The sequence below is a fragment of the Bombina bombina genome, chromosome 6, assembly GCF_027579735.1.
Source record: "Bombina bombina isolate aBomBom1 chromosome 6, aBomBom1.pri, whole genome shotgun sequence".
Classification (NCBI taxonomy): domain Eukaryota; kingdom Metazoa; phylum Chordata; class Amphibia; order Anura; family Bombinatoridae; genus Bombina; species Bombina bombina.
Genome location: NC_069504.1, coordinates 898,593,034 through 898,605,296, shown reverse-complemented (window position 1 = coordinate 898,605,296; position 12,263 = coordinate 898,593,034). Strand labels below are relative to the sequence as shown.

At 40.3% G+C, this 12,263-nt stretch overlaps 1 protein-coding gene across 2 annotated transcripts in view; it reads right to left on the bottom strand.

Moving 5' to 3' along the window:
* Positions 1-12,263, bottom strand: part of CLN6 (CLN6 transmembrane ER protein) — a 50,775-nt gene that overhangs the window by 17,020 nt on the left and 21,492 nt on the right. For both annotated transcript variants that reach the window (XM_053718506.1, XM_053718507.1), the window contains exons 5-6: positions 10,242-10,297; positions 8,534-8,656 (exon numbers count right to left, since the gene is read on the bottom strand). In XM_053718506.1, the coding sequence (XP_053574481.1) occupies positions 8,534-8,656; positions 10,242-10,297 (179 nt within the window). The remainder of the gene's footprint in view (positions 1-8,533; positions 8,657-10,241; positions 10,298-12,263) is intronic.

Sequence of the window (12,263 nt, the reverse complement as noted above, 5' to 3'; positions counted from 1 at the left end):
CGCAGGAGCTATCAAGATCACCGAGGCCCTCTCCTGATTGATCCTGGCTACCAGCCTGGGAATGAGAGGAAACGGTGGGAATACGTAAGCTAGGTTGAAAGTCCAAGGTGCTACTAGTGCATCTACAAGAGTCGCCTTGGGATCCCTGGATCTGGACCCATAGCAAGGAACCTTGAAGTTCTGACGAGACGCCATCAGATCCATGTCTGGAATGCCCCATAATTGAGTTATTTGGGCAAAGATTTCCGGATGGAGTTCCCACTCCCCCGGATGAAAATGTCTGACGACTCAGAAAATCCGCTTCCCAATTTTCCACTCCTGGGATGTGGATCGCAGACAAGTGGCAGGAGTGATCCTCCGCCCATTGAATTATTTTGGTCACTTCTTTCATCGCTAGGGAACTCTTTGTTCCCCCTTGATGATTGATATAAGCTACAGTCATGTTGTCTGATTGGAACCTTATGAATTTGGCCTTTGCTAGTTGAGGCCAAGCTCTGAGAGCATTGAATATCGCTCTCAGTTCCAGAATGTTTATCGGGAGAAGAGACTCTTCCCGAGACCATAGACCCTGAGCTTTCAGGGATTCCCAGACCGCACCCCAGCCCACTAGACTGGCGTCGGTCGTGACAATAACCCACTCTGGCCTGCGGAAGCTCATTCCCTGGGACAGATGGTCCAGGGTCAGCCACCAACGGAGTGAATCTCTGGTCTTTTGATCTACTTGAATCATTGGAGACAAGTCTGTATAATCCCCATTCCACTGTTTGAGCATGCACAGTTGTAATGGTCTTAGATGAATTCGTGCAAAAGGAACTATGTCCATTGTTGCAACCATCAATCCTATTACTTCCATGCACTGCGCTATGGAAGGACGAGGAACAGAATGAAGCACTTGACAAGAGCTTAGAAGTTTTGATTTTCTGACCTCTGTCAGAAAAATCCTCATTTCTAAGGAATCTATTATTGTTCCCAAGAAGGGAACTCTTGTTGACGGGGACAGAGAACTCTTTTCTTTGTTCACTTTCCATCCGTGAGATGTGAGAAAGGCTAGAACGATGTCCGTATGAGCCTTTGCCTTTGACAGGGACGACGCTTGTATTAGAATGTCCTCCAAGTAAGGTACTACTGCAATGCCCCTTGGTCTTAGAACCGCTAGAAGGGACCCTAGCACCTTTGTGAAAATCCTTGGAGCAGTGGCTAATCCGAATGGAAGAGCCACAAACTGGTAATGTTTGTCCAGAAATCGAACCTTAGGAACTGATGATGTTCCTTGTGGATAGGGATATGTAGGTACGCATCCTTTAGATCCACGGTAGTCATAAATTGACTTTCCTGGATGGTGGGTAGAATCGTTCGAATAGTTTCCATTTTGAACGATGGTACCCTGAGAAATTTGTTTAGGATCTTCAAATCCAAAATTGGTCTGAACGTTCCCTCTTTTTTGGGAACTACGAACAGATTGGAATAAAATCCCCTTCCTTGTTCCTTTATTGGAACTGGGTGTATTGCTCCCATCTTTAACAGGTCTTCTACACAATGTAAGAATGCCTGTCTCTTTATTTGGTTTGAGGATAAGTGAGACTTGTGGAACCTTCCCCTTGGGGGTAGTTCCTTGAATTCCAGGAGATAACCTTGAGAAACTATTTCTAGCGCCCAAGGATCCTGAACATCTCTTGCCCAAGCCTGAGCAAAGAGAGAGAGTCTGCCCCCCACCAGATCCGGTCCCGGATCGGGGGCTACTCCTTCATGCTGTCTTGTTAGCAGTGGCAGGCTTCTTGGCCTGCTTACCTTTGTTCCAGCCTTGCATTGGTTTCCAGGCTGGTTTGGGTTGTGAGGCATTACCCTCTTGCTTAGAGGATGTTGAATTAGAGGCTGGTCCATTTCTGCGAAAGGGACGAAAATTAGGCTTATTTTTAGTCTTAAAAGACCTATCCTGTGGAAGGGCGTGGCCCTTTCCCCCAGTGATGTCTGAAATAATCTCTTTCAAATCAGGTCCAAATAAAGTTTTACCTTTGAAAGGAATGTTAAGTAATTTTGTCTTGGATGACACATCCGCTGACCAAGACTTTAGCCAAAGCGCTCTGCGCGCCACAATAGCAAACCCTGAATTTTTCGCCGCTAATTTTGCTAATTGCAAAGCAGCATCTAAAATAAAAGAGTTAGCCAATTTAAGTGCGTGAACTCTGTCCATAACCTCCTCATATGGAGTTTCTCTACTGAGCGACTTTTCTAGTTCCTCGAACCAGAACCACGCTGCCGTAGTGACAGGAACAATGCATGAAATTGGTTGTAGAAGGTAGCCTTGCTGTACAAAAATCTTTTTAAGCAAACCTTCCAATTTTTTATCCATAGGATCTTTGAAAGCACAACTATCTTCGATAGGAATAGTAGTGCGTTTGTTTAGAGTAGAAACTGCCCCCTCGACCTTGGGGACTGTCTGCCATAAGTCCTTTCTGGGGTCGACCATAGGAAATAATTTCTTAAATATAGGGGGAGGAACAAGAGGTATGCAGGGCTTTTCCCACTCTTTATTTACTATGTCCGCCACCCGCTTGGGTATAGGAAAAGCGTCAGGGGACACCGGAACCTCTAGGAACCTGTCCATCTTGCATAATTTCTCTGGAATGACCAAATTGTCACAATCATCCAGAGTAGATAACACCTCCTTAAGCAGTGCGCGGAGATGTTCTAATTTAAATTTAAATGTCACAACATCAAGTTCAGCTTGATGAGAAATTTTTCCTGAATCTGAAATTTCTCCCTCAGACAAAACCTCCCTCATGGCCCCTTCAGATTGGTGTGAGGGTATGACAGAACAATTATCATCAGCGTCCTCTTGCTCTTCAGTGTTTAAAACAGAGCAATCGCGCTTTCTCTGATAAGTAGGCATTTTGGATAAAAGATTTGCTATGGAGTTATCCATTACAGCCGTTAATTGTTGCATGGTAATAAGTATTGGCGCACTAGATGTACTAGGGGCCTCCTGCATGGGCAAAACTGGTGTAGACACAGTAGGAGATGATGTAGTATCATGTTTACTCCCCTCATTTGAGGAATCATCTTGGGCAATAACATTTGTGGCAGTACTGTCCTTACTTTGTTTGGACGCTATGGCACAATTATCACATAAATTTAAATGGGGAGACACATTGGCTTTCATACATATAGAACATAGCTTATCTGAAGGTATAGACATGGTAAACAGGCTTAAACTTGTCAACAATGCACAAAAAACGTTTTAAAATAAAACCGTTACTGTCACTTTAAATTTCAAACAGAAAACACTTTATTACTGAATATGTGAAAAAGTATGAAGGAATTGTTCAAAAATTACCAAATTTTCACCACAGTGTCTTAAAGCCTTAAAAGTATTGCACACCAAATTTCAGAGCTTTAACCCTTAAAATAACGGAACCGGAGCCGTTTTTCAATTTAACCCCTATACAGTCCCAGATACAGTCTTTGCTAAGACCCAACCAAGCCCTGAGGGGAATACGATACCAAATGAAGCCTTCTAAAAGCTTTTTCAGAGATTCTTAGATCCACACACATGCATCTGCATGCCCTGTTCTCAAAAAACAACTGTGCATTAATGGCGCGAAAATGAGGCTCAGTCTATGTGCAACGGCAAAGAGAATGACTGGGGTGGGCGGAGCCTAGGAGGGATCATGTGACCAGCTTTGCTGGGACTCTTTGCCATTTCCTGTTGGGGAAGAGAATATCCCACAAGTAAGGATGACGCCGTGGACCGGACACACCAATGTTGGAGAAAACCAAAAGGTTTCATAGCTCAGATAGAGCATACAATTTTAAACAATTTTCAGATGTACTTCTTTTATCTAATTTTCTTTGTTCACTTGGTATCCTTTGTTAAAAAGCATAGCTAAGTAGGCTCAGGAGTTGGGATCGAGCTGCTGATTGGTGGCATGAAAGAACATTTTTTTTGTTTCACGTCCCTTTAATACTGTGATAATACCTTTTTTTTTTCTCTCTTTTAGGTTTGCAATATACAGCCAGTATTACTTATCAGCCGTTCCAACGTATATCCCTGAAAGAGTTAATAGGGTAAGGTTTAAAAGAACCCACACCTGTTCTCATTAGGAGGTGTTCTACATAAGCCATTGCACCAAATAAGCTGCACACCATTTTAAACAGGGGCATATTTTGGCCTAGGCAAACAAGGCACTAGCCTAGGGCGGCATATGGGGGGGGGCAGCATTTTTTGAGTCTCTGTTGGGAGAGACAGGTGACTTAACTAGCGCTAGCCATCTGGCACAAATTGAGCAGCCATAGGGGAAAATTGTGGGCACTGACTCACATAAAAAAAACTGTGTGACTAGTCTACTGAGCGCTCAGCCTCATCACACAGTTGTAATTAAGGTACCTGTCTAATGTTTTTGTATTATATCTTCCTGCACTCTGTTTGTCTCTGTATGCAAGATTGCCGGTTGTTATATCTGTAAAAAGATTACATTTACTTACTTTATAGGTATATAATGGGAGATTTTGCCCAAGGAGCTTACATTCTAGTGGGGCATAAGAGACTGCCCATGGAACTTACAGTTTAGAGTTAACTGTAAGATTTAATTTCTAGCTCCTAAATATTTGGTTGTATTACTAAATCTGGGACAAATGTTGTTGAACCCTGTACTAGAGGTTTATTAAATTACATTTATCAGACTTATTCTGTTTTCTACGCTGAAGCTAAGAAAGGAAGTTAATATGCTTTCAAGAGTTTTTTTTTTTTTTTTACCAAATATTCATTACTATTCTATTATTAATAGCAAATAAAAGAAAACTAAATCATGCTTTTAATGGAAAATTATTTTATGTCTATTAAATGACAGATGATTAAAAATAAATAAATAATAATAATAAAATAATACTTATGTAGACATGGGGGCCTATGTATTATGGTGCGAGCGGACATGATCCGATATTGCGGATCATGTCAGCTGCACATCGATAAATGCCGACAGCATACACTGTCAACATTTATCATTGCACCAGCAGTTCTTGTGAACTGCTGGTGCAATGCCGCCCCCTGCAGATTCACAGCCAAAAGGCCGCTAGCAGGGGGTGTCAATCCGATTGTATTCGATCGGGTTGATTTCTGTCCGCCAGCTCAGAGCAGCGGACAGGTTATGGAGCAGCGGTCTGAAGGCTCCCCGGAAACATGGGGCATCAAGCTCCGTACGGAGCTTGATAAATATGTCCTAAAGACTTGTATAATTAATTTTAAAAAAGGTACAGTAATGTCAAAATTAAACTTTTAGGATTCAGGTAAAGCATGTGATTTTAAACAATTTTCCATTTTACTTTTATTTCTCTTGATGTTCTTTGATAAGAGTAAACTAGGTAGGCTGATAGAAGCTTGGGAGTGTGCCTGTGTCTTTAGCAGTCTATAGTAGCAGTGCTGTTTTATAGCAATGGTTTTCAAAACTGCCCTCAGGTCTCCCTAATAGGCCAGACTTTGAGGATATCTGAACTGGAGCACAGGTAAAACAATCAGCTGATTAGTAAACATGGTTATTTTACCTGCTCTTACCCAAGGTAATCCTGAAACTCTGGCCTGTTTGGGAGGCCCTGAGCAGAGGTTTGAAAAAAAAAAAACAACATTTTCTTTCTGATTAAATAATAGGAAGAAAAAAAAAATGTAGTGTGAATAATGTTAGTGGCTTGTCAAGAGACTGCTAGCGATATTGGGTGATAAGTTATGGAATAAATAAAGCCCGAGTAAAATACTGGATGTCTATCTGCATCTGTATAACACCCAGCTCTATACAAAGACACAGCAGTGACACTGGCACATGGGTATAGCCAGATAAGGGCTGGTTATAGGATCAGTGGTATCTGCATCAGTATAATAACACCCAGCACTATATAATGACACAGTCGTGACACTGGCACATGGGTATAGCTAGACAAGGGCTGGTTATAGGATCAGTGGTATCTGCATCAGTATAATAACACCCAGCAGTATATAATGACACAGTAGTGACAATGGCACATGGGTATAGCCAGAAGAGGGCTGGTTATAGGATCAGTGGTATCTGCATCAGTATAATAACACCAAGCACTATATAATGACACAGTCGTGACACTGGAACATGAGTATAGCTAGACAAGGGCTGGTTATAGGATCAGTAGTATCTTCATCAGTATAATAACACCAAGCACTATATAATGACAGTTGTGACACTGGCACATGGGTATAGCCAGATAAGGGCTGGTTATAGGATCAGTGGTATCTTCATCAGTATAATAACACCAAGCACTATATAATGACACAGTCGTGACACTGGCACATGGATATAGCCAGACAAAGGGCTGGTTATAGGGTCAGTGGTATCTGCATCAGTATAATAACACCAAGGACTATATAATGACACAGTAGTGACACTGGCACATGGGTATAGCTAGACAAGGGCTGGTTATAGGGTCAGTGGTATCTGCATCAGTATAATAACACCAAGCACTATATAATGGCACATGGGTATAGCTAGACAAGGGCTGGTTATAGAATCAGTGGTATCTGCATCAGTATAATAACACCCAGCACTATACAAATAAACAGTAGTGACACTGGCACATGGGTATAGCCAGAAGAGGGCTAGTTATAGAATCAGTGGTATCTGCATCAGTATAATAACACCAAGCACTATATAATGACACAGCAGTGACACTGGCACATGGGTATAGCTAGACAAGGGCTGGTTATAGAATCAATGGTATCTGCATCAGTATAATAACACCCAGCACTATACAAATAAACAGTAGTGACACTGGCACATGGGTATAGCCAGAAGAGGGCTGGTTATAGAATCAGTGGTATCTGCATCAGTATAATAACACCAAGCACTATATAATGACACAGTCGTGACACTGGAACATGAGTATAGCTAGACAAGGGCTGGTTATAGGATCAGTAGTATTTTCATCAGTATAATAACACCAAGCACTATATAATGACACAGTCGTGACACTGGCACATGGGTATAGCCAGATAAGGGCTGGTTATAGGATCAGTGGTATCTTCATCAGTATAATAACACCAAGCACTATATAATGACACAGTCGTGACACTGGCACATGGGTATAGCTAGACAAGGGCTGGTTATAGGATCAGTGGTATCTGCATCAGTATAATAACACCCAGCAGTATATAATGACACAGTAGTGACAATGGCACATGGGTATAGCCAGAAGAGGGCTGGTTATAGGATCAGTGGTATCTGCATCAGTATAATAACACCAAGCACTATATAATGACACAGTCGTGACACTGGAACATGAGTATAGCTAGACAAGGGCTGGTTATAGGATCAGTAGTATCTTCATCAGTATAATAACACCAAGCACTATATAATGACACAGTCGTGACACTGGCACATGGGTATAGCCAGATAAGGGCTGGTTATAGGATCAGTGGTATCTTCATCAGTATAATAACACCAAGCACTATATAATGACACAGTCGTGACACTGGCACATGGGTATAGCTAGACAAGGGCTGGTTATAGGATCAGTGGTATCTGCATCAGTATAACAACACCCAGCACTATATAATGACACAGTCGTGACACTGGCACATGGGTATAGCCAGATAAGGGCTGGTTATAGGATCAGTGGTATCTTCATCAGTATAATAACACCAAGCACTATATAATGACACAGTCGTGACACTGGCACATGGGTATAGCTAGACAAGGGCTGGTTATAGGATCAGTGGTATCTGCATCAGTATAACAACACCCAGCACTATATAATGACACAGTCGTGACACTGGCACATGGGTATAGCTAGACAAGGGCTGGTTATAGGATCAGTGGTATCTGCATCAGTATAACAACACCCAGCACTATATAATGACACAGTCGTGACACTGGCACATGGGTATAGCCAGATAAGGGCTGGTTATAGGATCAGTGGTATCTTCATCAGTATAATAACACCCAGCAGTATATAATGACACAGTAGTGACACTGGCACATGGGTATAGACAGAAGAGGGCTGGTTATAGGATCAGTGGTATCTGCGTCAGTATAATAACACCAAGCACTATATAATGACACAGTAGTGACACTGGCTCATGGGTATAGCCAGAGGAGGGCTGGTTATAGGGTCAGTGGTATCTGCAACACCAAGCACTATAAAATAGTGTTTTTAATTTCAAATGTACCTTGGTGTCCTTCACTAAGGTCTGTACTTTGCAAAATGACCACCACAGCCTTCGTCTGTGCCAATCCCTGGTCATAGCAATGGTATTCGTAGATACAATGTTGCCAACTGCTACCAAATTGCTAGAGACACATGCACGCTCCTGATCTCCCAGTGGATTAATCTTTAATAATGGATACCATGAGAACTAAGCAACAGAAGTAAATTGTAAAATGGTTTGAAACGTTCATGCTCTATCCAGTCCATTTAGGTTTCATTTTTACTTTACTATTCCTTTAAATACTGGAGTGTTTATGATTTCTACTGATATAACATAATGATAGAGGTTTTATGTTATGCTTTGGAAACTTACCAGTAGTACAGGCTGCTTGGTGCAAGCAGTGTCCAGGCTGAGAGTGGCATACTGCATTCTTCTTTTCCCGGTGTGAAACAACCAGTAAAGTAAATGAACAAAATAAGGAAAAAAGGAATATACCTGTAAGAAATAAAAACAATGCAAATGTTAATATGTATCAATTGTGTGGAATGTGTTAGATACAAAGTATCACATTTGCCAGGCAAGTGAATCGAACTGTCAAACATGCTGCAAGGAGAGCCACATTATACAGTTGAGAGTAAACATTTGCAAACCATTTGGAAATACCTGAATCGCTGCACTGATTATTCATAAAATGTGGTCTGATCTTCATCTAAGTTACAATTATAGGGAAACACAGACAGTTGTATTTTTAAAATTTGTATTGAAGTCATTGAGTAATCATTCACAGTGCAGGGTGGAAAAAGTATGAGATCCCTTGAATTTAGTAACTTGTAGATCCTCCTTTAGCAGCAACAACCTCCACCAAATGTTCCTGCGGCTGCTTATAAGACTTGCACAACGTTGAGGATAAATTTGGACCATTCCTCCTTACAAATCTGTTTTAGTTCATTCTCGATTGCACAGCCCTCTTCAAGCCATATTAGAGCTTCTGAGTTGGGTTAAGTTTGTGAACTGCTGCCCTGAAATTGTTCCCTCAATGATTGCAAGATATCTAGGCCCTGAGACAGCAAGCAGCTCTAAACCATTAATTTCCCTTCACCATGCTTCACAATTGGGATATGGTTTCGGAATGTTGTGCCATTTTTCATCCACAGCTTTTATCAAAAATTTTAACTTTTGCCTCATCTGTCCACAGCACCTTTCCCCAGAAGCAATGTGGAACATCCAGATGGTCTTGGGCAAACTTGAGATGTGTAGCAATGTTTTTTTAGACAGCAGTTGTTTCCTTCCATTAACACCATTCGTGTTCAGCATTTTTCTGATAGTGGACACAAAGACTTTTGCCATTTAGGGAGATTTCTGTTACTCCTGGAATCTTTTTCACCTTTCAGGATTGCCGATTGTGCTTTTGAAAAGATCTCTGCAGGAAGCCCACTCATAGGGAGAATAGCGAGAGTCCTACATTTTCTCTGTTTGTAGACAATTTGTCTTACATTGGATAGATGAACACCCAGGCATTTAGCAATACTTTTCTAACCTTTTCCAGCTTTGTGCATTGTATAATGCATCTTCTAAGGTCCTGGCAAGGTTGTGACTGAGGCATAATTCACAGTAACCAATCTTTTATGATAAAAACAGATTTATTGGTAACCAGGCTTTGTGTGTCTTTATTTAAAGGCCAGGATACCTGTGCAACTCACAACCCCAATATAATCTCCTTAATTGCAACACATGACTCCAAATATCTTTTGGAGAAGTCGTTTATACAGAGGTTCACTTTGAAATTTGAAAAGTACAACTGTTTTTGTTATTAGTTTAGTCAGTTTGTGTTTATCTATAATTGTGACTTATATAAAGATCAGACCACATTTTAGGAGTAATCAAGCCAGAAATCTAGAAATTCCAAATTGTCCACAAATTATTTCTTGCAACTACACAGCCAAATTGCTAAAAATATAATTTAGACTTAGAATTCATGAAAACACAATTTTAATCCAGTTCAATCCTAGGAAATACACCAACTATGTACTGGATTCACTGAAAACATGTCATTTTGGTGAGACAGTTATCATGAACATACCACATGGAATGGCCCAGATACTCATCATAGTAGTAGAGCAACTCAAAGGAATCAATCTGTGATAGAGAGAAATATTGAAATGAGTGCAATAATCCTGATACACAATAAAATGCTACAAGCTTTTAACTAGAAAATAGTGGCCATTATTAAAATTGTGTAGTGTATATCCTTGTAATAGCAGGTTTGTGTGTGTGTTGATAGCTGACTTGTGTTTGCTAATTGCTGACCTCTTGTGTCTGTTGCCCTGTAAAAAAAAAAAACATCTTATGTGGTTCTGTGAAAGCAGTCTTCTTGCACCTGTGTGGCAATAGGACACCTCTTGTATATGTTATCCAGCAACAGCTGTTCTCTTGTACGTATGTTATCCAGCGACAGCTGTCCTCTTGTATGTACGTTATCCAGCAACAACTGTTCTCTTGTCTGTATGTTATCTTGTGACAACTGTTCTCTTGTATGTACAGTATGATATCCAGTGACAGTTATCCTCTTGTATGCGTTTTCCAGTGACAGCTGTCCTCTTGTACGTATGATATCCAGTGACAGTTCTCCTCTTGTACGTATGTTATCCAGTGACAGCTGTCCTCTTGTACGTATGTTATCCAGTGACAGCTGTCCTCTTGTACGTATGTTATCCAGTGACAGCTGTCCTCTTGTACGTATGTTATCCAGTGACAGCTGTCCTCTTGTACGTATGTTATCCAGTGACAGCTGCCCTCTTGTACGTATGTTATCCAGTGACAGCTGCCCTCTTGTACATGTTATCCAGTGACAGCTGCCCTCTTGTGTGTATGTTGTTATCTAGTGACAGCTGTTCTCTTGTATGTATGATATCCAGTGACAGTTATCCTCTTGTATGTATGTTTTCCAGTGACAGCTGTCCTCTTGTATGTACGTTATCCAGTGACAGCTGTCCTCTTTTGTATGTACGTTATCCAGTGACAGCTGTCCTCTTTTGTATGTACGTTATCCAGTGACAGCTGTCCTCTTTTGTATGTACGTTATCCAGTGACAGCTGTCCTCTTTTGTATGTACGTTATCCAGTGACAGCTGTCCTCTTTTGTATGTACGTTATCCAGTGACAGCTGTCCTCTTGTATATGTACGTTATCCAGTGACAGCTGCCCTCTTGTATCTATGTTATCCAGTGACAGCTGCCCTCTTGTATTTTATTATTATTAGCAGACCTTATGTGTGTGCGTAGTGTTACAATTAGTTTATGCATAAGTAAAGTATGGTTATCTTATATATTAAATAAGCAGCAATATCCATACGGAATTCTAAACCCTGACCTCACATGCATGCTGCACAGTGGTTGCTTGATTTGTGCAGGAGCTCATATGTCTCTATCCCTATATGACCACAACAAATAAGATAATCAACACTCAAGATACTTTTTTTTAAACGGGTGTGCCCCTGGGAGCAAATTGCGATAAAAAAACAAAACAAAAAAAAACAAAAAACTAAAAATGGATAAATATTTTTAAAACCTTTATTTTGTTTTCAGATCATTACAATGTATTTTTTTTTTTAAACACATAAAATACTTTATTGCAGCCTTTTTCACAAATTTCTAGATTTTAAACTCTGAGGTTGATGATGTTGTTGCAAGACAGGTTGTATTAAGATCTGATTTTCTGTCAAGCATGGCTGATGCTTCTCATCTTCATTTTACTCCCATTGGCATGGACTAGAGTTTTGTATTTTTTATGCTTTTGCTCATTTGTTGAGCTCAGTGTTAATTTCGTCGACTAAAACGAGGTTAAAATTAAAACAATTCTGATGACTAAAATACGACTAAAACTAAAACAACATTTTAGTCAAAAGACTGAATAAAACCAAATCAAAATTTGCTGTTAAAATTAACAAGACTTTAAGCAAGGTGTTATAATCAATCCATATATTATTACTGCTCTTTTGTTAAAAAAATAAAATAAAAAAAAGAAGCAAGGCTATCTTCTTGTTTATTTACTAAACTTGGTTTTATTTAATTTTAAGCTAAAGACGTTATATACCACAACAGTTA